General features: G+C 41.3%; 3 protein-coding genes and 1 long non-coding RNA gene across 4 annotated transcripts; all 4 read left to right on the top strand.

Moving 5' to 3' along the window:
• Positions 1-262: 262 nt before the first annotated feature.
• Positions 263-2,920, top strand: LOC139351532 (E3 ubiquitin-protein ligase TRIM39-like). Its single transcript, XM_070993475.1, has 7 exons — positions 263-302; positions 634-1,222; positions 1,305-1,400; positions 1,485-1,718; positions 1,987-2,131; positions 2,215-2,241; positions 2,313-2,920. The coding sequence occupies exons 2-7, from the start codon at positions 644-646 to the stop codon at positions 2,837-2,839; spliced, it is 1,608 nt and encodes a 535-aa protein (XP_070849576.1). The 5' UTR covers positions 263-302; positions 634-643; the 3' UTR covers positions 2,840-2,920.
• Positions 2,921-6,202: 3,282 nt separating this feature from the next.
• On the top strand, positions 6,203-7,910 carry LOC139351765 (E3 ubiquitin-protein ligase TRIM47-like). Its single transcript, XM_070993771.1, has 2 exons — positions 6,203-6,730; positions 7,611-7,910. Exons 1-2 carry the CDS (start codon positions 6,203-6,205, stop codon positions 7,908-7,910), a joined length of 828 nt encoding a protein of 275 aa, XP_070849872.1.
• A 1,078-nt stretch (positions 7,911-8,988) lies between these two features.
• Positions 8,989-12,406, top strand: LOC139351843 (E3 ubiquitin-protein ligase TRIM21-like). Its single transcript, XM_070993848.1, has 7 exons — positions 8,989-9,066; positions 9,596-10,164; positions 10,255-10,350; positions 10,672-10,905; positions 11,028-11,175; positions 11,257-11,283; positions 11,380-12,406. The coding sequence occupies exons 2-7, from the start codon at positions 9,598-9,600 to the stop codon at positions 11,946-11,948; spliced, it is 1,641 nt and encodes a 546-aa protein (XP_070849949.1). The 5' UTR covers positions 8,989-9,066; positions 9,596-9,597; the 3' UTR covers positions 11,949-12,406.
• A 6,473-nt stretch (positions 12,407-18,879) lies between these two features.
• Positions 18,880-19,430, top strand: LOC139351844 (uncharacterized). Its single transcript, XR_011603592.1, has 3 exons — positions 18,880-18,930; positions 19,252-19,330; positions 19,415-19,430. It is a non-coding gene; the product is annotated as an uncharacterized lncRNA (long non-coding RNA).
• Positions 19,431-26,008: the final 6,578 nt, after the last annotated feature.

Here is a 26,008-nt window from a genome sequence, read left to right as displayed (position 1 = left end):
CATGTTGATTATTAATTAGGTGTGATCGCTGCTGGCAAGGTTGTACGCTGAAGAGATGTTTGTTCATGATTTATAACAATAAATGTCATTATTTCTGGCTTAAAGGGTTTTTGGGGAAGTACTTTTAGTTTCATTTCAGCTAAATGGTATTACTTGACCACACCCACTGAAGTAAGTGAGGCTGCCTCAGCTTCTCAGAGCTCGTCTGGGGATGGTGAGAGCTGCAGTGTTTGTGGTGTGTGTGGTCTATGTGAGAGACTGTTCAGCCCTTTTGAATATACAGAAGAACTACGGAGAGTCAGGTGAGGCTTGCTTACAGCTCATTTATGTGTGTTGTTATGTGTGTACATATATACAGAACGATAAAGGATGTTATGCAGTATTAAGATGATTAAGAAGCTTATTCATGTGAATATGACTCATAGGGCGGGTCAGGAATCGCTAACAACAACAACAACCTAAAAATAGACTTGATTCTAAAGACTTATCAAACTTTTTGGCTCTCTTTTTCCTGGTTCTTGTGTCTGAAATCAGTACAAAGCAAAAAACATGGAGTTATGTCATGTTAAGCATGATGTAAAAAGCCTTAAAGAAATGATAAATTAAGCATATAAACCACATTTTCTCCCACAGAGGTTTCGTAATGTCATCATTCAGCGTCCTCACTGCGTTGCCGGAGAATTATTTCCAGTGTTCGATCTGTCTGAACGTCTTCACTGACCCGGTCACAACCCCGTGTGGTCACAACTTCTGCAAAACCTGCCTGAGCGAGGCCTGGGACGACAGTTATTTATGCCACTGCCCGACGTGCAATAAAAGATTCCACATGAGGCCTGAGATCTCCACAAACGAGGTGCTCGAGGAGATTTCAGTCCAGATAAAGAGGAGGAAGGTGGAGACGCCTGAAAGCGCCGCTGCACCGTGGCAGGTGAAGTGCGACGTGTGCATAGGGGTGAAGCTCCCGGCCCTGAAGTCCTGCCTCGCCTGTTTGACGTCGTACTGTGAAGACCACCTGGAGCCTCACCACAGAGTCCCCGCGCTGATGAGGCACAAGCTGATCGACCCGGTGGACGACCTGGAGAAGAGGATGTGCGAGAAGCACGGGCGGCTGCTGGAACTCTTCTGCAGGGATGATCAGGTGTGCATCTGTCTGCTGTGCATTGAGACAGATCACAAAAACCACAAGACGGTGCCCGTTGAAGAAGAAGGGGCTCAGCAGAAAGTAAGAGTTCATTTAGTTAAATGAGTAAACTGAAGGATTGAGCACCTGAGTCACCTTTTTCTCTTGAAATTCTATATTGTAGGAAAACATTGAATCCAAGAAAGAAAATATCAAAATTATGATTGAGGACAGAATGGAGAAGATAAAGGAGTTCACTGACTCCTCTGAAATAAGCCGAGTGAGTACTGCAAGTTTTGCACAAGCAGTATTTTGCACTTCAATATAAATCTGTGCTCATGCAATGTTTCCATTTAATTTTTAGGAAAAAACAATCACAGAGTTGGAAGACAGCGATAAGCTCTTCACTACGCTGATGAATCGCGTACAAGAGGCGCATTCTAACCTGAAGTGGAATATCAAGGAGAAGCTCAGAAAATCACAGGACAAAGACAAAGCTATGATTGAAGAGCTGCAGGAGGAAATCATCCAACTGCAGAGGATTCGCTCTGAGCTGGAGGAGCTTTCGCAAAGTGACGACCACCTTCACCTTCTGCAGGTCAGGCAGCACTCGTCATTCGTCACCTCGTTTCCCTTCTTCTGCATCTTTTACTTTTGAGATGTTTGTTTAATCCATACAGAAACCCAAATATATGTAGACAACATGCAGGATTTCTTGGCTGAGACTCACTTAAGGAGACAGTGAGACAGTGTGTTGAGACAGGCCTACAAGAAGATGTCTGCTTCGGTGCAGATGGTTGGCTTTAAAAAACAGATTAAATATAACTCAGCGCCACTCACGATCATGTGTTTGTGAATCACTGCAGACTTTGCAGGCCCTGAGCCCATCTGTCACCAAGAACTGGTCCAAGATCAGGGTTTACTCAGACCTGTGTGTGCAGACGGTGAGGAGAGCCATGTCTCATCTCGTGTGCACTTTTCAAGCAGAGCTGAAAAATCTGACAGAAATCGGTAAATATCTCCTGCTTTCCCTCCGTCAGCGAGGATTTCTCTGCTTTCCGTGTGTGTAACTGAGGTGTTTTCGCTTCTTCCAGAACTGACCAAGATGAGACAATATAAAGGTGAGATCATAAATATATTAAATTCATTCATCAGTTAAGACAAGAGCTTTAACTAAACGTCCTGTCCTCAGAGTCTGTCACCTTCGACCCGGCCACGGCTGGCGGCTACCTTGTGGTGTATGAATCCGGGAAACGTTTGAAGCACACCAGAAATGCAAGCTACTCATCATCAGATGACACGGAGAGGTCCACCTGTCCCATGATTTTCGGCACAAAGGGCTTCACCTCTGGGCGCCACTACTGGGAGGTCCAAGTGGGCCTGAGAGCCGACTGGGATGTCGGTGTTGCCAAGGAGACGGCAAACAGAACCGGGAAGGTCCCTCTGAAAAAAGAAAATGGCTTCTTCGCCATAAGAAAGAGGGGTCTCGATTATGAGGTTCACTGCACGCCCTACACAGTCCTTCACCTGTGTCCCAGGCCGAGAAACATAGGCGTCTACGTGGACTACATGGAGGGCAGAGTCTCTTTCTATGACGTGGACAGGAAGTTGCACATTTACTCTTTCACAGGAGAGTCTTTCACAGAGAAACTGTTCCCCTACTTCTATCTGTACAGCAGGGCCAAGAAATCGGAGCCTATGGCGATTACCTTTGTGTAAGATCAGGCATCGCTGCTTTCTCTCATTCAGTCCCTCGAAAAAGCTAAAGAGTAACTGAAGAATATAAAGGTGTTACAAGGTCAAACCGAAGGTCCTCTGAAATGAAACCTTCAAAACCATCGATCCTAAAAGACGCACTGTTGAGTAATCTCATCGAACGTCCAAAAAAGGCCCTGATGTTGCTGTTGCTACGTCTGCAAACCTTCCATTTTTGCATGTAGTGTTGCTTATTTAGCATCTTTCAGTCTACATTTGCTGACTTTTAAGACCCCTTTGGTGACTTTTTCAGAAAATGTCACGTCATCTTGTTGTGCCTTCTTCTGCAACGCTATCATGGTTTTCTGACTGGAGAATTGGCGCCACCTACTGCTTATCTCAATGAACATTTGCTTTTGACAATTGTTTTTAAAATTCTGTCAAAACTTGCAATGCATTTGGATGGAAACCCAGCTACCGTGTTCAATGAGTTCAGTCAACCAATCGGCATTCAGACAAAAAGGCGAACGAGTCGTGAATGTCGGGACCTGATGAGCAAACGCTGACCGCCGATGTTTGTCTCCTTTGTTTTTGCTCTAATTGATTGAACTTGACACTTTAAATTTCCTTTCCTTTACTGGCATACATACAGAAGTGCATTTGCTTAGTGAACAAGTGAATGAACTATACATCATCGGTGATTATGGAAGCTAATATTACTCAGCGGATGTGCTCCTCAGCCTGGTGGGTAGCAAGTTGTTTAGCCGGCAATGCAAACGGCTGCAGCACTGTTTAATCCATCCCTTCCACTTTAACTCCTGTGTGTTAAAATTAATGCAACGGACTTCTCATCAGGTGAAGGTGTAATCACCTACAGCACATTATAAGTGATTTTGCAATACTGTCATGATGTGACAAAATGATATTTTATGAACTTATATTGACTGTCTTGGTTAGAATAAAGGTGAAATAAGGTATTAGCGTGTGTTTGTATCATTACTGAACTACAATAAACATATTTAGAGGTAGATGTTTATTTGTTGCCCTGTTTTGAAGCTGCACCTTATTTGTTATGAGGAAAGTTCACTTCCTGCTTCTGCAGGTGTTTATGTGTTTATGAGTGTTGATGAAATGGCATGGTCCAGCAGGGCCGCCCTCTTTCCCTGCAGTGAAAGGCGTGTTTGCCTGCACAGCGGAAGAACAGGTGATAAGAGCGCAACACAAACCTGGCAGAGCCTCAGGAAAGAAAGGTATGTGCTGCTTATACTTTAATGGTCCATTATTTTGAAGTTTTGATTAGTGCAGTGGATTTTCAGGCAAAAATGAGTCAAGCTGTGAGCTGATCATTAATTAGAAATTGTTTGCTGTTGTGCAAGTTATAAGTGAATCTGTTTCATTTAAGTCACTTTTCATTTTCAGCATTTAGACCGACATGTCAAAGCAGAAACACACAACCTGAACTCTATTTTTACTGAATACTTTATACTCTATATACTTCTGACAAATGCAGTGATCAGCAGGCCATTTTGAATGAATCGCTTACCTTCGTTAGAGAGAATACTGGATTCTGATTGTAACCTGGAAGTGACCACATGGCTCTGACTCAGCATCACCACCACTGGTCTGAATGGCAGCCCGTCATGACTGGAAGCTCATTCATGTCAGATGTTCCTATGTTGTGGCTTCTTCTTGCTGAAGAGGGAAAATCATGTTTTGTTTATGTTCGGTGCTGACGGAAAGTATTTCCCCAACAGTGGACAACAATACTTGTATATAAAATTCAGTACACTCTATTAGGGCCTATAATTAAACACAGGAATGACATAAATAGTTTATACTTCTCTATATTTAACGATATTGTGCAATCTACCCTCCTTCGCTCCTCTGTTACTTCCTGACCCCAATAAGGAGTGAGTGTGTGTCAGGGTCAGCTAAACCTCATTGTCTGTCTTAAAACTCCAATTTAAGAAGTTTCTCACGCATTACAAATATAATTCAACATATTTATTGTCCAGTAAAGAAGTTTGTTAGCATGTAAGCTAAGAAAGAGCTCAAAGTCTAAGGGAGTGGTCCTCCGCTTTAATCAAAACACTCTCGTAAATTTAACTATGATTTGCTGTTCAACCCTCTCCGCATGGTGCTTGAAAATGTAAACAGTGAAGGCAGCATGAAAAACATAAAGCCGCAAACAATATATTAAAAACAGCTGGAGGCTTTGCAGGAGTTAAGTTTTATGTTTTATTTTGTGTGGTGTGTTACGATACGTTACGTTAAAAGGTTCAAACTGAACCTGAAGGAGAACTTTGCATTTCTTAGACTAAGTAACAATAGCATTACACTATTCTATGCATCTTAAAGTAGACTGAGACTCTACAGCACAAAAAAACCTTTTTATTTAAGGCTATGTTCACATTTAGGGAAAACACATATGTTTTCATGCGGTTTGGCCTCTCGTTTACACGCAAACAGTTTTTTTTCACGTTCGTTTTTAAAAAATCCGGCCAAAGTAGAGATTTCTGAAAACGCTGGTTATGTGTTGGCATGTAAACAGGGTTAAACAACATTTTAGGTTCCAAAATGTGACAACATGCGACTGAAGATACTTAATGTCATGAGAGCGACTTATGTTTACACTACACATAGGTTTGGCATAGTTATGATAGCGCTTGACGGCCTATTTATCTGGGTTCATGTACACAACATTTTTGAAAACAATGTTGTGTGCATGATGTTATTTTTGAAAACAGAGGGGCCAAAATATCCGTTTTCCAATATACCCTGCTACGTGTAAACGTAGGGCAAATCTCCACCAGATATTTCCTGTTCCTCGGTTTCAGCTGCACACCTGACAGAGATCTGCAATCTACTGAGTGCACTCTTCTTGTTAGAGTTGGGAATCAGGTAAACTGTGGTCAGGTGTGAGTTCACTGCTGGACTCCATAAATTACCAGTCCAGGTATCCACAAACCAGTCCACACTGAGCTCTGCTCCATGTTATTCAGACAGCATTGTCTCTGGAAAAGGGTGCAAATGATTCTAGGAACTCCTTCAATGGCTAAACAATTTAAATGCTTCAGATAACTTGTAGTTGTGCAGTTGAATAAATAATTTTTTGGTCTTTTGATCCTGTCATGTGACCCACAGACTGAGACACAAATGCTTATACTCAGTCTTGTTCAGCTGGTTTAGTTTCCTGCCATCAAAGCTAAATTGACTGAGAGGTCCTGTCATTTATATGTGTGCAAACATAAGTCTTTGTTTTCTGTACAGATACACTGTATTCAACAACCAGCTGAATGCACCATCTTCTGTGCGTGCTGATAAACAGACAGACAGACTGCAGGTGTGTGCAGACGCATGCAAAGACAGACGCTAAGTTTTGACCTCATGTCAGAGCCTCCTAAGTGCTGCATCTGTCTGGATGAGTTCACCAGCCCTGTCTCGCTCCCCTGTGGACACTGCTTCTGCCTGTCCTGCATAGGCGAATTCTGGAGGATCCATGGGGCCTGTCAGTGCCCCCTCTGCAAGGCCATTTTCCCCACCAGGCCACAACTTAGAACGCACCAAACACTGCATGCCGGCGCCCCCACAGAGGAAGCAACTGTGCCTTTAACAGCCAGAGAGGTTCCCTGTGATTTCTGCCCACAAAAGCTCCGAGCAGTCAAGTCCTGCCTGGACTGCATGGCCTCATACTGCGCTGCTCATCTGGAGCCGCATTACCGGAACGAAGCTCTTGGGCGCCATCTTCTGATCAGCGTGGCGAAGAACCTGGAGGACTCTGTGTGTCGGCTGCATGGAAAGCAGCTGACCAGGTTCTGCAGGAGTGATCAAACGTGCATTTGTGCCATGTGCGTCCAGACGGACCACAGGGGCCATCACATGATTTCTATCAGCGGGGAAGCCACAAAGAAGAAGGTAAAGTCTAATAAAAGCCCCACAGCAGGAAACATTAAAGAGCATATTGCTTCTCATAGACAATTTTGCTGAACTTTGGACTCTGTAACCCATTTGAAGTTGCAGAGTGCAGATATATTATTGATTGTTTAACATTTCACAACATAATGCTTTCAAATAAAAAGCTGCCCAACACTAAAACCACTTCACTTTACATGGTCTGGTATGACCAGTTGCTGATGTTAGCAGACTGAAGGTGTTGTTTTCAGACAGTTTGCTGACTCTTCTCCACTTATGCTGCAGTAACTTTAGCGTTTAGCTAAATGCTCAAATACTTTACAGCTTAACAAAACTGCTTTGGAATCTGCTTGCATGCTGTATTTGTTTATGGTTTCATGTTCATGAGAAAACCTGAAAGCTGAGCTAAAGCTTTCTCATCATGACATATAATGTTTGACAGACAAAACAAAAGAAAGGGGAGGGGAAACAAACATCGTTTCTACGGCAGGAAGCTACAACTTTTAGAGAACATCTTGTCTTAATTGTGAAAAACAAGAGTAAAACCACCAGGATGACAGAAATATTTAAGCATGATTTCATTTAAGCACACATTTATACAAAAATACCACAATTAATTTGCATAGAATCTGAAGAGGGAGTATATGAAGGAAGGAAGAGAACCCTTCATGCTGGTGGGTTGAAGCTCTGAAAAGCTCAATGAAGTAAATTCAGGCCTGTTTTGCATCAACTGTCAAAGGAAAATAAGAACAAACTGACATCAGTGAAGAGTTGTGGTCAGGACTGCGACATGCTTCAGATGCTGAGAGAACAATGCAGCAGTGACACTGAGGTCTGGTTTGTCTTTATGAGAATAACGCTGTGTCTAACGTTTCCTCAAAAGATTAAACTAAAACGGAAGAGGATGAACCTTCAGCAAGCCGTTCAAGAGAGACTGAGCAAAGTCGAGAAAATCAAGCTCTCTGCAGACCTCGGCGGAGGACGTCCGGACAAGTCGTGGCCACAAAGTAAAGAGCTCATCAGACAGCTGGAAGAAGAAATCTGTGAGCTGCAGAGGAGAAACGCTGAGCTGGAGCAGCTGGAGCAGATTGAAGACAACCTCCGCTTCATACAGGTCTGCACGGAAAGTCGACACATCCATCATTCAGTGAAATCTCCTCCTTTTAGTTTCTTTGGTCTGTGACGCTGATCAACACTGATCCTTAATGCCATCTCTCTCTTGGTTTTGACAGAAATTTCTCCTCAGCGCTTCATCTTAACGATTGGACGAACACGTTGACGACTGACCTTCAAGAGCACCGGAACAACATTTTTTATTATTCTCTGAAATGGTTTAATAATCCATATTCAGCATATCCAGTTTGATGGTGAGAAACATGCTTATTCACTGTCTGGCTGAGAGTTTCCAGTCTTGGTGCTATGCTAAGCTAAGCTAACCAGCTGCTGGCCTCATGTTGAAGACAGTGGAATTGATCCCCTTATCTCAGATTTAAAAGAGCAAATATTGTATGTGCAAATGAATTATTAATGATTTGTATGAATTTAAAGAAACAGTAAATCTCAAGAACCACAATAGATCGGTAAATTAAAATAAGCTGAACTTGATCCGGGGTTTGGACAATAACTGAGAATATATTGTATGAATGTAACTTATGCTTGGATGGATGATGTCATTTCGTCAGCTTACATGCACCTGTACACATGTTTGTGTGTTTTTGTGTTGTTTTCTTGGATAAATTAATAAAATGTCAAACTCAAAACATTGCTTATGGTAAAAACATTTTTTTTTACAATAAAAATAAGAGAAATCAATACTTTTGTGTGTTGTTGGAGTTGTACTTTAGCCAAAACTCTGGAAATGAAATGTGTGGATATTAATGGACATTAATGCACCAGTAGTATTAATCAAAAAACATCATTAATACTACTGCTACTTCTACTAATAATAAATATAATAATTACTTGGATCATATTCTGCATCTTTCACTTATGATACTTAACATAAATTTGGCTGATAACACTTAGCTAAGCTTTTTAATGCAGGACTTTTCACTGTTATTGACACTTTCGCTAAACAATTGAATTCTTCATCCACCGCTGGATCTGTGCGAACTTGCTCAACATGCAACACACCCTGCAGCTCACAAACAGATGAGTTGGAAGCTCCGTTGCATGCTGACATGCCTCGTTCAATAAAGGAAGTGACTAGTAGAGCTTTAGAACAGAAATGAAACTTAACAGAGGGAGGAAACCCCAGAGGAAGGACACACAATAGCTGGGAGTAGAGAGGGAACGAGACAGAAGCCTGAAGAGATAAGAAGCCTCTCAGTCGCTGAAAGGTAATATTATCCTCCACATATAACAATTATATCACATTAGACATGCTTCTAATAAAGAGAATTAAGTCTTTGTGGTTAAAACCAGTAGTTCCTTGTCTATTATTTTACTGTGTGTAGCACTTAATTTCAAAATATGTTGAATTAAGTTGGTGGTTTTTTAGACAGGGATTTTACCTAATTAATGATTTGGGAAAGTGTGTTGGTTTAGTACTTAAATCTCGACTTCACACACACACACAAGGCTGAATTTTCCAGTGGCCGTGTCACCAGAAATGGCTATGAGTACTTCACTCTTGTCTGCTTTTGCTGTTGTTTTAGCATTTAGCACTATCCTGTACTTGTCATCTGCCAAAGCAATTATCACAAAAGTCTCTTCGCTTTAAGTAACTGGTTATTCATTGCACATTTAGACAAATATTTCAGTACAAAACAAGAATGTTTGCAGTGCACTTCTTTGAAATGCAACAACATACTCATCTGAGACATTACATCCCTACGAGAGTAACCTCATGGTGCTCTCTTTAAGCAGATATGGCTCAAGCATCACTCGACGAGACCTGCTCACTGGAGAAGCAGCTAATATGTCCCATCTGCATGGATTTATTTGTGGACCCCGTCACTACTGCTTGTGGCCACTCCTTTTGTAAGGAATGTGTGGAACGCAACATGAAGGTCAATGACTCGTCGTGCCCCCTGTGCAAGAGGCATCAGAGCAAAGCCCCAGATGTGAACATCATCCTGAGAAACATTGTAGAGCAGATAAAAAAGGCCGCGGAGGAAGACGACGATAGGTTCACCGGAGCATCCGACGAGGTGGCCTGTGACATTTGCAAAGAGCCAAAGCTGAAGGCTAAGAAGTCCTGCCTTTTGTGTCTTGCCTCGTACTGTTCGACCCACCTGGAGAATCACTCCGCTGAAAGGCTGAAGGGCCACAAGCTGGTGGAGCCTGTGAAGAATTTAGATGAGAGGGCCTGTCTGCAGCATGGACGCCCTTTGGAGCTGTACAGCAGGAAGAAGGAGAGATGCATTTGTGTACAGTGCATGGATGAAGGTCACAAGGAGATTGTTTCTACGGAGGACGAATGGAGAAAAAAGAAGGTAAATTACCATGAAGGCTTGACAGTTTTGACTGTTTATGCACAAGGTAAAACATTAAATGTATTGACTCATATTGTGCTGTTTTTACAGGCTGATTTTGAAAACACCAAGATGGAGATAGAAGAGAAAATTAAGAAGAGACAAACGCAGGTGGACGAGATTAATACATCTCTACAGACCTGCAAGGTAAGTTGCCAGGGAGACAAACTGATCCTGGACAGACATGGATTGAAAAACCAGTCAGACCAGTCTGTCAAAGCCTAAACTGGCAGAGCAAGCTGTCAAACGTTGTGGCAGTTAAATGTAGTGGGAAGTATTTATAGGTGCCCCACACAAATGATAATGCCACATCTTTGGCCAGTTGGTAAATATCAGTAATGCCAGTAATGGAAATGTTGACCATTAGTGGTATATGTAGCATTTCTGCAAGTGTTAAAAAACAATGTATGAGACAGAAAGAAAGGTCAAATGTCAATTGGACAATGCTTGCTTTTCTACAAATTTCAGGACCAGATTGAAAACGAGTGGTGGGAAATTGATGGCGTGTTCACAGCTGTGATTGCAATCGTGGAGAGAGCCCAGGCAGCAGCTCTCCAGCCGCTGAAGGACAGGAGGCAGGCCGTGGAGAAACAGGCAAAAGACCTCATAGAAGAGCTGGAAGAAGAGATCAACAAGCTTGAGAAGGCCGTCACTAAGCTGGACGATATATTTGAGCTTGACGATCATGTCCATTTCCTGCAGGTGAGAGGAAACTCTTCAGGAGTGGACGACTTTTTGGTTGATACATGTTTGGCCGATGAAGACAAAGTGCGGCTTTTAAGGAGCTTAGTTGATTTCTTCCTTCGTCTTCTTCCCTGTCTCAGATTTACCCATCTCTTCAAGATGTGGACAGCATCAAAGACCGGACAGAAGTAGAGTTTGATACCTCACTGTCTTTTGGCACCTTGAGAAAAACCACAACAACCCTGTTGGACCAAATTCAACAAGAACTAGAGAAGCTGACGTCGACGGGTAAGAGACATATCATGGTGGGAAATGTCAAAAGCTAAAATCTGGACCCAACTGATCTAAAACAATTCCTTCATTCCACAGAACTTCTGAGAGTTCCAAAGTTTACAGGTGTGTGATTAAATCTGTTTCTTCATGACAATATCCTTCCAAAACAGACACTTTTGCCTTCAGGTCTTCTAATTATTTTCACCTTGAAATTGGCAGTGGACGTAAGGCTGGACCCAACCACTGCGCACCAACGTCTTTTTATTTCTGATGATGGGAAGGAGGTCAAAGACAGAGGAGAGGACAAGGAAGTAGATGAGGCTCCTGAGAGGTTTGATCTGTACGCCAGCATCCTGGGGCTCAACATGTTGACCTCTGGGAAGTCCTACTGGGAGGTGGAGGTCAACAACAAGACAGGGTGGGACCTGGGTGTGGCGCGAGGCGACGCAAACCGTAAAGGAAAGCTCTCGCTGAACCCAGATAATGGGTACTGGGTTACAGTTCATTATGAAGATGAAAAGTACGCAGCCCTGACGGCGCCGCCGGTTTGTCTTTCCCTGGAAGAGAAACCAAAGAAGGTGGGCGTGTTCGTGGATTACGAGGAAGGCCTTGTGTCCTTCTACGACGTGACGGCTCAGTCTCACATTTACTCTTTTACCGAGTGTTCGTTTGGTGGCAAGATCTTCCCGTATTTCAGTCCACATGTGAAACAAGATGAGAAAAACTCTGATCCTTTGGTTATTTCTGCTGTGAAAAAGTGTGAGGACGTGGATATGAAGTATGTGTGAGTTTCTCTTCTGGTTTTGGTCAGTTGTGCTTGGTAGAATCTATTTTGGGGAATTTGTGGTCAGTGGTAGTATGAAGAAATAAACAGTAGAGAAACCAGCAAAATTATTTGGAAGTGTGGGTGGAAAAGACACCATGAATACGCAAAAAGGTGTGCAGATATATGAAATCAACAAGCCTTGCTGCTCCGGAGTCACAATGCAACATGTTACCACATTACATTTGATGACGTTTACACGCCTCTTGCATTTGCTTGTATTGTTATAGCGCATCCACAGCTGTTTTCTCTTTCTCTGGTACATGGACAATGCTTCTGTCAGTTTGATTGAAAGCTGCTTCACCCGACCAAGACGTGGCAAAGGTTTATGGCACAATATTGGCCTTGCTTTTGAAGCTGCACTCACTTATTTGTCTTGTGAGAGTCGGCAACACTGTGATGAGGGAACATCAACTTATTCTTCTAGGCATGAAGTGTGTGTGTGTGTGTGTGTGTGTGTGTGTGTGTGTGTGTGTGTGTGTGTGTGTGTGTGTGTGTGTGTGTGTGTGTGTGTGTGCAGAGTGAAGTCTGATTATTCACAAAATATGCTGTAATTACATGTTTTATCCAAAATCTAAATAAAATGAACATTTTCAAATTACATCTGGTTTCTTTTTTCTTCTGCAAATATGTGTGACTTCTGTAATCCACCACTGGATCCGGTCTGTCTGACACCACAGTGTGGCTGAAGCATGCCTGGGCTCAGTTAGAGGAGAATCCCCTCTGCATCTGAGTCATTCAGGGCGGTGCTGAGTGAGGGCGGGTGGCGCCTTTTTGGAAATGAAAATGAAAGCAGAAAAAGTGAACCCGCCAAATATCACAGTGGCATAAAGGAAATATTTTAGAAGCAGGGCAGCAACACAATAGAGAAGAAGAGCACAAGGTAGGCAACACATCAATATATTTTCTTAAATCTCATCTCTTGATCTTTTTCTTTGAAAATTTGAATGCCAGTGTAGGATTGTGTGCAGGGCGCAAGCTTTTTCAAGTCGGCTTAAGTGCTACTTACACGAAGTCGTTCAAAATAACGGAGATTAAGAAGACCACGGAGAGATTTTTGTGCTTTAATTTGATTTGATAAGAAACACCTCATCAGCCTTTACAGCTGCATCAGCACACTGACCTGATTATCATGCATTGTAATATATAATAACCTAAGTATAAAAATTGTAGTGGTGCAGTAAATAATTTTTCTACGCATGGAGTCATAGATCATTTACAAATGCTGATTGATACATTTAATTAGGAAGTTTATATCCAGAGGATGAAATTAACGTTTTTTATTGAAAAGGCGGAGGGTTAGTTGAAATAGCTGACAGTTTTCCTGGATGAGGCAGAAATTCAATTCAGCCTTTATTCACCGTAATACAGAGTACTAGTACTAGTGCAGTATTTCCCTGTGATAGTAGAGCACAAACAGAAAGAAGCACAAAATTAAAATACTCAAGCAAAGCACAGAAAAACTTTCCACCTCTGCTTGCAGTACATATATAGCAAGTGTTACCGGATGCAAGTGAAAAGAGGCACGCAGTCTCTGAATCGACAGCAGTGGTGGAATGTAACTGAGTACAATTACTCAAGCACTGTACTTAAGTACAAATTTGAGGTGCTTGTACTTGAGTTTGTCCATTTTATGCAGCTTTATACGTGTACTCCACTGCATCTCAGAGAGAAATACTGTGTTTTTTACTCCACTACATTTGTCTGACAGCTTTAGCTACTAGTTACTTTTCAGATTACAGCTTTTCATACCCTGCTCATCCAGTGAAAACCACGTATGTTGAAATTTGGTGATTTGAAAACTGAAGAATTTAGTTGTCCTTAATGGGTTGAGAAAATTCTCCTCTTTAAGATAAATTAACTACTTAAAAAATTAGCTGGAAAGTGCATCATCACAAAGCTGTAATGGAGTATTTTCTCATTGTGTTGTTGGTGTTTTTACTTCAGTAAAGGATCTGAACACTTCTTCCATCCCTGATCAACAGTAATGTGTTGTATAATGTTTTATACAGACAAACACCAGACATGAGCCTCCAGGTTTGTCACTGTGGCTGGTCCAAAGTGACAAGTTACCATGGCCTGAGGACTCACCAGGGGAAGATGGGATGCACGGCAAGGGGTGTGAGGGATGTACAGAGTCAACAGCAGCAGATGTGGGCTGATACGGGATTTACATACATTGAAAAGGACAGTTTCAGTCTGGATTTCTACGCCTATGTCGAGATTGGTGGGTATTGGCAAATGTGCCTGATTACACGTCGCATTCATTCCTCACATTGCCACAAACAACAAGACATGCTAATTAACAAGGCCAGATAAGTGGAATGAGAGGGACGAAGCAACAAATAGAGTAAAAACGACAACTACTGGTGAATTTTATTACCACCTAGAGGTTAAAATCTTCAAAAAATGGATGTGATTGAAGTCAACTCTTCACTTATGTGTCAAAACAGACCACTACTCCAGCAAGAGCCTCCAGGTTTGCCACTGTGGCTGGTCCAAAGTGACGACTTACCAAGGCCTGAGGACTCACCAGGGGAAGATGGGATGCACAACGAAGGGAATGAGGATCCCAGAGAAAAAGCAGCCTGCTAAGAGAACCACGATCAAGAAGGAGGTAGATGTTTTAGCAGTGACAGACAACCAGTTTAAATTCAGTTAGAAAAAGGGCTATTTTTAACCATGTTAGTGCTGTGGCTCTCAGGATGAAGGTCTCTGTTGATTAGTTCACTACTTTGGTCCAGACTGAAATATCTCAACGGCTATGGGACAGAGTGGTGAAAGGAGACACACAGAAAGCTATTTTTGTGCAGCTTCACAGAGCAGCTAGCTTGGCTGTAGACTAATTTATTATTTACTTTATTCATTAAGCAGTAAGTGAACAGTTGCAATCATTACTGTGATCTTGATATAAATAATATCAACTTATTTTCAACTTTAAACCTTAACCTGACAGACTGCGCTATCGCCATCAAGCACCAACATCTATACCAGCTCTGCAGCAATGACAACCACAATCAAGGAGGAGTACAACTCATGTATGTGCAAGATTATAGATCAATCAGAACAAGATTTTGGAAACTCATCTGAAAAATGAAACAGCTAAAGCATCTCTTTCTACTGCAGATTATGCCACTTCTCAGCACTCTACTCAAACAGCCACAAAGCCAAAGTCACGTCGTCGGCAGCATGACGTCTACGATGACCTGCAGGTAAAGCAGATCAGTTGAATTTCTCTGACCTTGATGTAAAAAATATGAAGATTAGTAGCTATATGAAATGAACATCTTTCGGGTGAATAGACCAGTCAGGGAGCATCAAACACCAACACAGCCTGTAACAGTAGTCCAACCAAAGGAGACACACAGGAAGCTATTTTTGTGCAGCTTCACAGAGCAGCTAGCTTGGCTGCAGACTAATTTATTATTTACTTTATTCATTCAGCAGTAAGTGAACAGTTGCAATCATTACTGTGATCTTGATATAAATAATATCAACTTATTTTCAACTTTAAACCTTAACCTGACAGACTGCGCTATCACCATCAAGCATCAACATCTATACCAGCTCTGCAGCAATGACAACCACAATCAAGGAGGAGTACAACTCATGTATGTGCAAGATTATAGATCAATCAGAACAAGATTTTGGAAACTCATCTGAAAAATGAAACAGCTAAAGCATCTCTTTCTACTGCAGATTATGCCACTTCTCAGCACTCTACTCAAACAGGCACAAAGCCAAAGTCACGTTGTCGGCAGCATGACGTCTACGATGACCTGCAGGTAAAGCAGATCAGTTCAATTTCTCTGACCTTGATGTACAAAAATGTGAAAATTAATATTTATATGAAATGAACATCTTTCGGGTGAATAGACCAGTCAGGGAGCATCAAACACCAACACAGCCTGTAACAGTAGTCCAACCAAAGGAGACACACAGGAAGCTATTTTTGTGCAGCTTCACAGAGCAGCTAGCTTGGCTGCAGACTAATTTATTGTTTACTTTATTCATTAAGCAGTAAGTGAACAGTTGCAATCATTACTGTGATCTTGATATAAATAATATCAACTTATTTTCAACTTTAAACCTTAACCTGACAGACTGCGCTATCGCCATCAAGCACCAACATCTATACCAGCTCTGCAGCAATGACAACCACAATCAAGGAGGAGTACAACTCATGTATGTGCAGGATTATAAATCAGTCAGAACAAGATTTTGGAAACTCATCTGAAAAATGAAACAGCTAAAGCATCTCTTTCTACTGCAGATTATGCCACTTCTCAGCACTCTACTCAAACAGCCACAAAGCCAAAGTCACGTCGTCGGCAGCATGACGTCTACGATGATGTGCAGGTAAAGCAGATCAGTTCAATTTCTCTGACCTTGATGTACAAAAATGTGAAAATTAATATTTATATGAAATGGACATCTTTCAGGTGAATAGACCAGTCAGGGAGCAACAAACACCAACACAGCCTGTAACAGTAGTCCGACCAAAAGAGAAACACAGGAGGCACCCAGCATTATCACAGGTACTCTTTACTGTAGCATTACATTTTACATTAAGTAATTTAATAGTATATTTAAAGCATTTTTTTAATATCTTCATTAGCCAGCAGACCATAGAGAGATGACAGGAAATTGGAGCATCAACAACTGTACCAACTCTGCAACTACAGCTGCCAGAGTCAAGGAAGAGCCCAGATCACGTACGCAAAGAACCCGAATTGCACTTCATTCAAGAGAAAATTTAGAAAATCAATCTGAAAAATAATTCAGCTCAAGGTGACACTGATCATCTCCTTTCATTACAGCTTCAGAAATGCCACAAAGGTCTTCTCAAATAGCCAGAAAGTCACATGATTTGTCAGCTGTCCAGTGTCAGGAGAAAGAGATGAAGGCTCAAACATCATCACAGGTAATTGGTTTAAACATCTTTTGGACATACAGAGAATTTAAGAAACTTTTTAGATATTTCATCCTAATTTTTGTCTTGTGTCTTTATTTATTTAACATTTTGCTTATTGTCATATGTACCACTGTTTTAATGAATGAATGAATTCAGTCAGTTTTTTTTTTTTTTTTTTTTTTAACTGAGTACTTGACATGTTTCAGGTGAAGAGTTTGGTGGGGAAGGGTCCAACAAAGACCTTCCCAGCAGCAGAAGTCCAACCTAAAGAAAAACAGGATCAAACATTATCACAGGTACTGAACTCCTCTGTGTTTTAGACCCCATATTATTATTATTATTTTTTTTTTTCATGTTTTCAGGTGCAGGATGGGAAGCTGGTTTAGAAGCTTGTGTGAACTCACTTTAGCTGCAACAGCTGAGGAGTATTTCTAGACTCTATTGAGAAACTGAATTTGTCATTAAAGGTTAACTACGAAATGAATAGTAATATCTTCTCTGTGTTAACACCTTTTAACTTTCCACTTATACCTGCCAGAACATCTCACCAAGCATCAGCTCTGCAGCATCAGCAAGAATCAAGGAGGAGCCCAAATCACGTATGCACAAGACAATAAATCAGCCAGAACAAGATTTTGCAGAAAAATCATAAAAACCTAAATGAAGCATCTGAAGCTGAGACTGATCGTGTAATTTCACTGCAGCTTTTGCAACTCCACAACGTCCTTTTCAAAAATCCACAAACTCAAAAGCGAGCCTTCAGCTGCAGGACTCCTCCACTGGTGTGCAGGTAAAGCAAATTTATTTGGATCCTCTGACCAACATGGTCCTTTCTAGCCTTGTTTCTTTATTGTTATGTCTCTGGTTGTTTGGAGGAGTGATGTGTAAATTCATTGACATCTTTCAGGTGAAGAGATCTAGCAGGGAGCATCCAACAACTCCACCTCCAGTCAAGCCTAAGAAGATAGACAGGGAGGATCAAACATTGTCACAAGTATCACTGTTATAATTTGACCATTTACTGTTGAAGACTCTTGACTATATTTTCAGTTGCTCAGCAGGGCTTTCTGTGATTCTGTAAAGGTTAGGGTTAGGGATAGGGTTAAGAATTGCTGGGGTAGGGTTAGGGTTAGGGTAATTCTCTTTGAAATTACACCAAAATGAAACTGATGGTGGATACTGAATGCATGAGATTAGTCTTTCCTTCAAGGAAAACCTTATTAATGTGAAAGAACCGGCCACAGAAACGATGAACGATGTGAAACCACCTGGAAAAGTGCCGGAAAAGTCATGTCACAAATTACAGTGTACTGTTTGTCTGACAGAGTGTCCCAGATTCAACGACGACCAACACCCAAATTAATTCAGCAGCAGAGACCACAACAAAGGTGGATACCAAATCAGGTATGTAGTAGCATGGTTTCACTCAGCACAGGAAATGACTAAATGATCAAGAAAATTAAGAAACTGCTGTATTCTTCTCTACAGTTTGTAACACTGCACAACCTGATTTCTCCACCGGCATGAAGGTACCTGAACAGCAGGATCTTGACTTTGGTGCATAAACCAATGCTGATAGTGCAGTAGAGGTCATGATGTTATCATTTGGGTCTGACTTGCCTTTCACTTCCACATTGGACCCTATGAAATTGTCAGAGGTGTTTTGGGATCCTCTTACCAATATGGTCCTTTTCTAGCCTTGTTTCTTGTAAGTTACATGTCTGGTTGTTTGGAAGAATGATGTGTAAATTGACTGACATCTTTCAGGTGAATAGATCTAGTGGGAAGCGTCCAAAAACTCCACCTCCAGTCAAGCCTAAGAAGAAAGACAAGGAGGATCAAACATTGTCACAGGTATTACTGTTTAAGATCCTTGAAAACAAACAGCCACTTTGTACTCGACACTGTTCACTGACAAGATGTTCATTATATCTACGTGTGTTCATGCACTGTGTGCGTGCTTTCATTCAAGGCAAGCCAGAGGAAAGTTAAACCTGAATTACTGCCGAAACCACAGCTGAGAAAGGAAAAGGTGAGTGAAATCAGACAATTGGAGAGAGCCTGTGGGGTAAACAGCAGCATTTTATTCTTTTTCACATATTATAAAAAGTAATATACCACACTGTTGTTGCTGCCACCTAAAAAAGAAAATGACTTGAATTCTCTTCGAACTCACACTAAAATGAAACTGATGGTGGATGAGATTGAGGAAGGCATGAGATTAGTCTTTCCTTCAAGGAAAACCTTATTAATGTGAAAGAACCGGCCACAGAAACGATGAACGATGTGAAACCACCTGGAAAAGTGCCGGAAAAGTCATGTCACAAATTACAGTGTACTGTTTGTCTGACAGAGTGTCCCAGATTCAACGATGACCAACACCCAAATTAATTCAGCAGCAGAGACCACAACAAAGGTGGATACCAAATCAGGTATGTAGTAGCATGGTTTCACTCAGCACAGGAAATGACTAAATGATCAAGAAAATTAAGAAACTGCTGTATTCTTCTCTACAGTTTGTGACACTGCACAACCTGATTTCTCCACTGGCATGAAGGTACCTGAACAGCAGGATCTTGACTTTGGTGCATAAACTAATGCTGATAGTGCAGTAGAGGTCATGATGTTATCATTTGGGTCTGACTTGCCTTTCACTGAATGTTCAATGTGTTTCAGGTGAAGGAACTGGCCCAGATGTTTGCAGCTCCTACGACCCAGGAAACAGCAGACCAACCAAAGAGGAAACACAGACAGGAACAAAAGCTATCAGAGGTAGTAGACTCTGTAAATCTTATATTTGAGCTCACTGAGAGGCCTCATGGGAGAGGATTTGCTTGAATACAGAAATGTTTCCCTGTTTCATTCTTTCAAATGAAGCATGTTGCCCAGAAGCCTTCAGCAGTCCAACTGAAGGAGAAGGACAAGGAGGTTCAAAAACTATCACAGGTACAGCCCGGGTGCCTCTGCTGTATTGTACCCATGGCTGTGTCCATTGGTTGGTCCACGACGTTGGTCCAGACTGACAAATAGCTTTAAATGGTTGTAATGAAGTTATCTACAGACATGAATCACTTTCCAAGCAAGAGGTGCTGTTTTCAGGCTCTCCAGTTTGTTTTTTAGACTGTTGGTTGGACAAAACAGGATATCTGGACCCTGTCAAATTGTCAGAGGTGTTTTGGGATCCTCTTACCAATATGGTCCATTTCTAGCCTAGTTTCTTTATTGATACATGTCTGGTTGTTTGGAAGAGCGACGTGTAAATTGACTGACATCTTTCAGGTGAAGAGATCTAACGGGGAGCATCCAACAACTCCACCTGCGGCAACAGCAGTCAAGCCTAAGGAGAAAGACAGGGAGGATCAAACATCGTCACAGGTATTACTGTTTAAGACCCTTGATTTTTGCTTCACCTGCCGCATTTTTGTCAGTTTCATACAAACAGCCACTTTGTACAGTACTCGACACTGTTCACTGACAAGATGTTCATTATATCTATGTGTGTTCATGCACTGCGTGTGTGCTTTCATTCAAGGCAAGCCAAAGGAAAGTTAAACCTGAATTACTGCCGAAACCGCAGCTGAGAAAGGAAAAAGTGAGTGAAATCAGACAGGTACAGCACAGGTTCCTCTGCTGTAATGTACCCATGGCTGTGTCCATTGGTTGGTCTACCACTTTGGTCGACACTGAAAATAGCTTTAAATGGTTGTAATGAAGTTATCTACAGACATGAATCACTTTCCAAGCAAAAGGTGCTGTTTTCAGCCTCTCCAGTTTGTTTTTTTTAGACTGTTGGTTGGACAAATCAAGATATCTGATGATTCCACATTGGACCCTATGAAATTGTCAGAGGTGTTTTGGGATCCTCTTACCAATATGGTCCTTTTCTAGCCTTGTTTCTTGTAAGTTACATGTCTGGTAACGATGTGAAACCACCTGGAAAAGTGCCGGAAAAGTCATGTCACAAATTACAGTGTACTGTTTGTCTGACAGAGTGTCCCAGATTCAACGATGACCAACACCCAAATTAATTCAGCAGCAGAGACCACAACAAAGGTGGATACCAAATCAGGTATGTAGTAGCATGGTTTCACTCAGCACAGGAAATGACTAAATGATCAAGAAAATTAAGAAACTGCTGTATTCTTCTCTACAGTTTGTGACACTGCACAACCTGATTTCTCCACCGGCATGAAGGTACCTGAACAGCAGGATCTTGACTTTGGTGCATAAACCAATGCTGATAGTGCAGTAGAGGTCATGATGTTATCATTTGGGTCTGACTTGCCTTTCACTGAATGTTCAATGTGTTTCAGGTGAAGGAACTGGCCCAGATGTTTGCAGCTCCTACGACCCAGGAAACAGCAGACCAACCAAAGAGGAAACACAGACAGGAACAAAAGCTATCAGAGGTAGTAGACTCTGTAAATCTTATATTTGAGCTCACTGAGAGGCCTCATGGGAGAGGCTTTGCTTGAATACAGAAATGTTTCCCTGTTTCATTCTTTCAGATAAAGCATGTTGCCCAGAAGCCTTCAGCCATCACAGCCCAGGAAAGAGCAGTCCAACCGAAGGAGAAGGACAAGGAGGTTCAAAAACTATCACAGGTACAGCCCGGGTGCCTCTGCTGTATTGTACCCATGGCTGTGTCCATTGGTTGGTCCACCACGTTTGTCCAGACTGACAACAGACATGAATCACTTTCCAAGCAAGAGGTGCTGTTTTCAGGCTCTCCAGTTTGTTTTTTAGACTGTTGGTTGGACAAAACAGGATATCTGGACCCTGTCAAATTGTCAGAGGTGTTTTGGGATTCTCTTACCAACATGGTCCTTTTCTAGTCTAGTTTCTTTATTGATACATGTCTGGTTGTTTGGAAGAGCGATGTGTAGATTGACTGACATCTTTCAGGTGAAGAGATCTAACGGGGAGCATCCAACAACTCCACCTGCGGCAACAGCAGTCAAGCCTAAGGAGAAAGACAGGGAGGATCAAACATTGTCACAGGTATGACTGTTTAAGACCATTGATTTTTGGTCCACCTGCAGCATTTTTGTCAGTTTCAAACAAACAGCCACTTTGTACTGGACACTGTTCACTGACAAGATGTACATTATATCCACGTGTGTTCACGCACTGTGTGCGTGCTTTCATTCAAGGCAAGCCAAAGGAAAGTTAAACCTGAATTACCGCCGAAACCACACCTGAGAAAGAAAAACGTGAGCGCAATAAGACAAGTGGAGAGAGCCTGTGAGGTAAACAGCAGTATTTTGTTCTGTAGCAAATGTGTGAAATATTGTAAACCTTCTACCTTTCTCTGACAGAATGTACCAGAGCCAACAAGTGTCACCACCCAAATGAATCCGGCATCAGCACAAGCCACAACTGAGGAGGATCCTAAATCATGTCTGTACAGTATTATGGTTTATTAATAATCAGTATAATTAAGAAAATGTGGTTGACAGTCAAAATCTTCTCTTCAACAGCGTGTGAAGCTGCACAGATCCCAGATTTCTCCTCTGGTTTGAAGGTACAGCCGATTTTTGACTTGTTCGGTCATTAGCAACAACTTCTTTAACACATTGAGCCTCATACACGACCTTTATACTGTTCATGACTGACTGCATTTTAGATTGAGTGTTAATCATGTTTCAGGTGAAGGACCTGACCCGAATGTTTTCAGCGACCACATCCCATAGAACAGCAGTCCAACCAAAGGGCAACGACAGAGAAGAACAAAGACTATCGCAGGTAGTAGAGCCTATGTAAATATATAAATATAAATATTTTTGCTGTAATCTGTATGGGACTCGGTTTAGTATGAGTTATAATTCACTACTAAGAGTCAATGCCATGCAGGCCAAACCCTAACGTGTTGCTACATGATCACTGAGATGTTTCCAGGTGGTTGCTAAAATGTAAGTTAGGTGTGGTTGCATGGCAGTTTTAGGTGGTTACTAGGCAGTTATTGAATATACTCATAAAAAGTTGGATACTTGTTCTACTGTCTTTCAGGCAAAGCCTATATCCCAGAAGCTGTCAACCACCCCAGCCCAGGATACAGCAGTCCACCCAAAGGAGCAAGAAAAAGGGGATCAAAACCCAACACAGGTACCTGGGCCTCATACAGTACCTTTATACTGTTCCTGACTTACTTGTGTCTTGCATTGAGTGTTAATCATGTTTCAGGTGAAGGAATTGGCCCGGATGTTTTCAGCAACCACAACCCAGGAAACAGCAGTCCACCAAAAGGGCAAAGACAGACAGAAACAAAAATTATCGCAGGTAGTAGAGTGTCTGTTTTTCATGTCACCTAACACCCCATTTATACCTGGTTTATAAATGAGATCTGTATCCAGATACGTTGAATGCATTCTTGTCCTCATTGAGATCAGATCAGGAAAACCTGTGAGTTAATAATTTGAGGTGGTGGCAAATCAACACCAGACTCCCTTAAAAACAATCTAAGTTTTGTGAGTTAGGGGAAACTTTATAAACTTTGTGAAATGTTATTTACGAGAAATCTTAATTCTGCAAATTTAATACATAAAGTTATTGCTTTCTTTGACTTAATGGGATGTCAGCAACAGCTTCTTTAACACATTGAGCCTCATACAGTACACTGCCTTCATCACTTCTTCTATTACAGCCCTTTTGCAGATGTTTCATGCACACTCTGTTTTGATGTTTCTTCACAGGACTTACGGAATAATCAGTTTATAAGTTTATTATGTTTTCATGACTTATTTGTGTCGTGCATTGAGTGTTAAACATGTTTCAGGTGAAGGAACTGGCCCGGATGTTTTCAGCGACCACCACCCAGCAAACAGCAGTCCGACCAAAGGAGAAAGACAAGGAGGATCAAACCCTGTCATAGGTACAACACCAGTGCCTTGATTGTGCTCTGCTTGTTTTAGCAATTCCAGTTTGCTAAAACAAGCATGGGGATGTAACAGCACCGTTGATCAATCTTTGGTCGAGACTGAAATATCTCAACAACTAATTGATGAAACTTTGTACAGATATGGTTTAGGTTTCCCCTGACACCACCAAGTTTTCCCTTACCATGCAACTTTTTTTTGTACTGTCATCAGGTAGAAATATGTATTTATTTAATTAAGGGAACCTTGATTGGCCGGACATGAACAATGTGCTCTCAGGGGTTGTGAAAGTTGTACAGGATGCAAAGCAGAAGTTCCTTGGCCTTCCATACTCCACCAGTTAGATGTTACTTGTTTTGTATTGCCTTCATTTAATTGTCATTTGCAGTCACTAATAATGACCAAAAGGAAAGTATGTATGTGTAGCAGACGTGACTTATATCCTCTGGTTAACTGCACACAGATGCCTTGTGTCTGCAGGAGAGAACCAAGAAGCTCCGGGGAGGTTTGGCAGCATCCCGGGGTTCTACAGGTTTACCTCTGGGAAGTCATATTGGGAGGTTGTTGTCAGCAGCAAGGCAGGATGGGATCTGGGTGTCACAAGAGGTGATGCAAACCATAAGGGGAAACGCTTGCTTCCTTGATAGTAGTTACTGGGTAAATGGACATAATGAATGAGGTCTTGTCTTATTGTGCAGTCTCAGATCTGCTTGTTTAAATGGGCGTTTGTCTACTGGAGAGATTTACCCCATTTCAGTTTGCACCTTAAAGGAGATGCTGAAAGTGCTGATCCTGTAAAATACCAATAATTATGCGTTATAATGTTAATATGAGGGTGTGTGTGCAACATACTTGCAGCCATTTACTTTTCCCATTGTTAATATCAGTGGTTTACGGTTACTGTTAGAATTTTTTTTAAAGCTACATTTTGTTAAAGGGGATAAATAATAAGCACCTAGTGTGGGTCAAGCTCCTACATTTCCCATAGTGCAGATGAATCGTGTCTTTTATGAAGCTCAGCCTTTCCAGGAAATGCCTATGAGTAGCAGGGTTAGGGTTGGGGGGGTTAGCTAACCCTTGGATGATGAGTAAAGTGAACTGAAATGCTTTAATGGTTTTACTTAATGTAATGCAAAGGACTGTGCTAAGCTCGTTGAATGTACATGGTCTGCAGTTTTATTTTTCAAGATATCTGATGGAGAATATGCTCCTTTTGTATAAATACAACTAAAGCTCAGTCAGCTCACTGATTTCATGACTCTTGTTTGCCTGTGCTGCCGTTGCACTGTAGCTAAATGCTAAATGACTATGGAATGAATTTTCCAGTTTAGCTTTAGCATTATGGTACAGTAACTGTCTCGATTAGCCACATAGCTGCTGTTTGGCAGAAGTTACATGGTCTTGCTAAGACCTACAGTGTATTTTAAAATATTTAAAAGCCTTAAATATTTTTGATGTGCATTTCATGTGCGTATGTTGGCATATTATGACCATTGCTGGTAAAATAAAAAATAAAATAAATAAATAAATAAATAAATAGGAACCAGAATGGTGGGTAATATTCTGAGAAAACACTAAAAATTAAAGTTGTAAATTTATTGCAAAATCATACATTTGTTCGAAGAAAATTAAGGTTCCTTAATATAAATAAATAAAATTCGTATTTTTTTTTATCTCAGACAAATTATGAATATTTATTGTATATGCACAATGTATGACGATAATCTCAAAGAATATTCAAGCTTTTTCTCATAATTTTACTCTAATATTCTAATATCAGAAATTCGGAGGTTTTCTCTCTGAAAATTACCCTCCTCCTCCGGATCTGTATTTTTTTATTTATTTATTTTTAATACCTACATTGGGCCTAATACTCTGTCATGCAAATGGTAGGTGTTGATTGGAAAGGAAAACTGTTCTTCTGTTACTTTCATTTATTGAAAAGGCGGTCGTGAACATTTCACATGTTTAAATGTTCTCATATATCAGATCCTCCGACTGGATGACAAAGCCCTACTTTTCATATGCAACGCTGATCTGTGGCATAAGTGTCAAAGTACAGAGTAAATAAACTAAAAAGTAAATGTGCGGGGTTTTTTTTACTCTGTACTTTGACACTCTTGCCACAGTGTTGCATAAGAACAGTAAACTCGTTAAAAAAATGGTCTCGCGCTGGGCGCAGTTAAGAAGAAAACCTCAGGATCATTTTGGCTGAAACGAAACTGAAAGAGTTCA

The sequence above is a fragment of the Chaetodon trifascialis genome, chromosome 23, assembly GCF_039877785.1.
Source record: "Chaetodon trifascialis isolate fChaTrf1 chromosome 23, fChaTrf1.hap1, whole genome shotgun sequence".
Classification (NCBI taxonomy): Eukaryota; Metazoa; Chordata; class Actinopteri; order Chaetodontiformes; family Chaetodontidae; genus Chaetodon; species Chaetodon trifascialis.
This window is presented reverse-complemented; position numbering and strand designations above follow the sequence as displayed.

Coding starts and splice junctions, on each gene's coding strand:
- LOC139351765 (XM_070993771.1), top strand. CDS start 6,203: ATGTCAGAGCCTCCTAAGTGCTGCATCTGTCTGGATGAGTTCACCAGC. Junction 6,731..7,610: donor GGGAAGCCACAAAGAAGAAG/GTAAAGTCTAAT, acceptor TTTCCTCAAAAG/ATTAAACTAAAACGGAAGAG.
- LOC139351532 (XM_070993475.1), top strand. CDS start 644: ATGTCATCATTCAGCGTCCTCACTGCGTTGCCGGAGAATTATTTCCAG. Junction 1,223..1,304: donor AAGAAGGGGCTCAGCAGAAA/GTAAGAGTTCAT, acceptor TCTATATTGTAG/GAAAACATTGAATCCAAGAA. Junction 1,401..1,484: donor ACTCCTCTGAAATAAGCCGA/GTGAGTACTGCA, acceptor TTTAATTTTTAG/GAAAAAACAATCACAGAGTT.
- LOC139351843 (XM_070993848.1), top strand. CDS start 9,598: ATGGCTCAAGCATCACTCGACGAGACCTGCTCACTGGAGAAGCAGCTA. Junction 10,351..10,671: donor CATCTCTACAGACCTGCAAG/GTAAGTTGCCAG, acceptor TACAAATTTCAG/GACCAGATTGAAAACGAGTG. Junction 11,284..11,379: donor GAGAGTTCCAAAGTTTACAG/GTGTGTGATTAA, acceptor TGAAATTGGCAG/TGGACGTAAGGCTGGACCCA.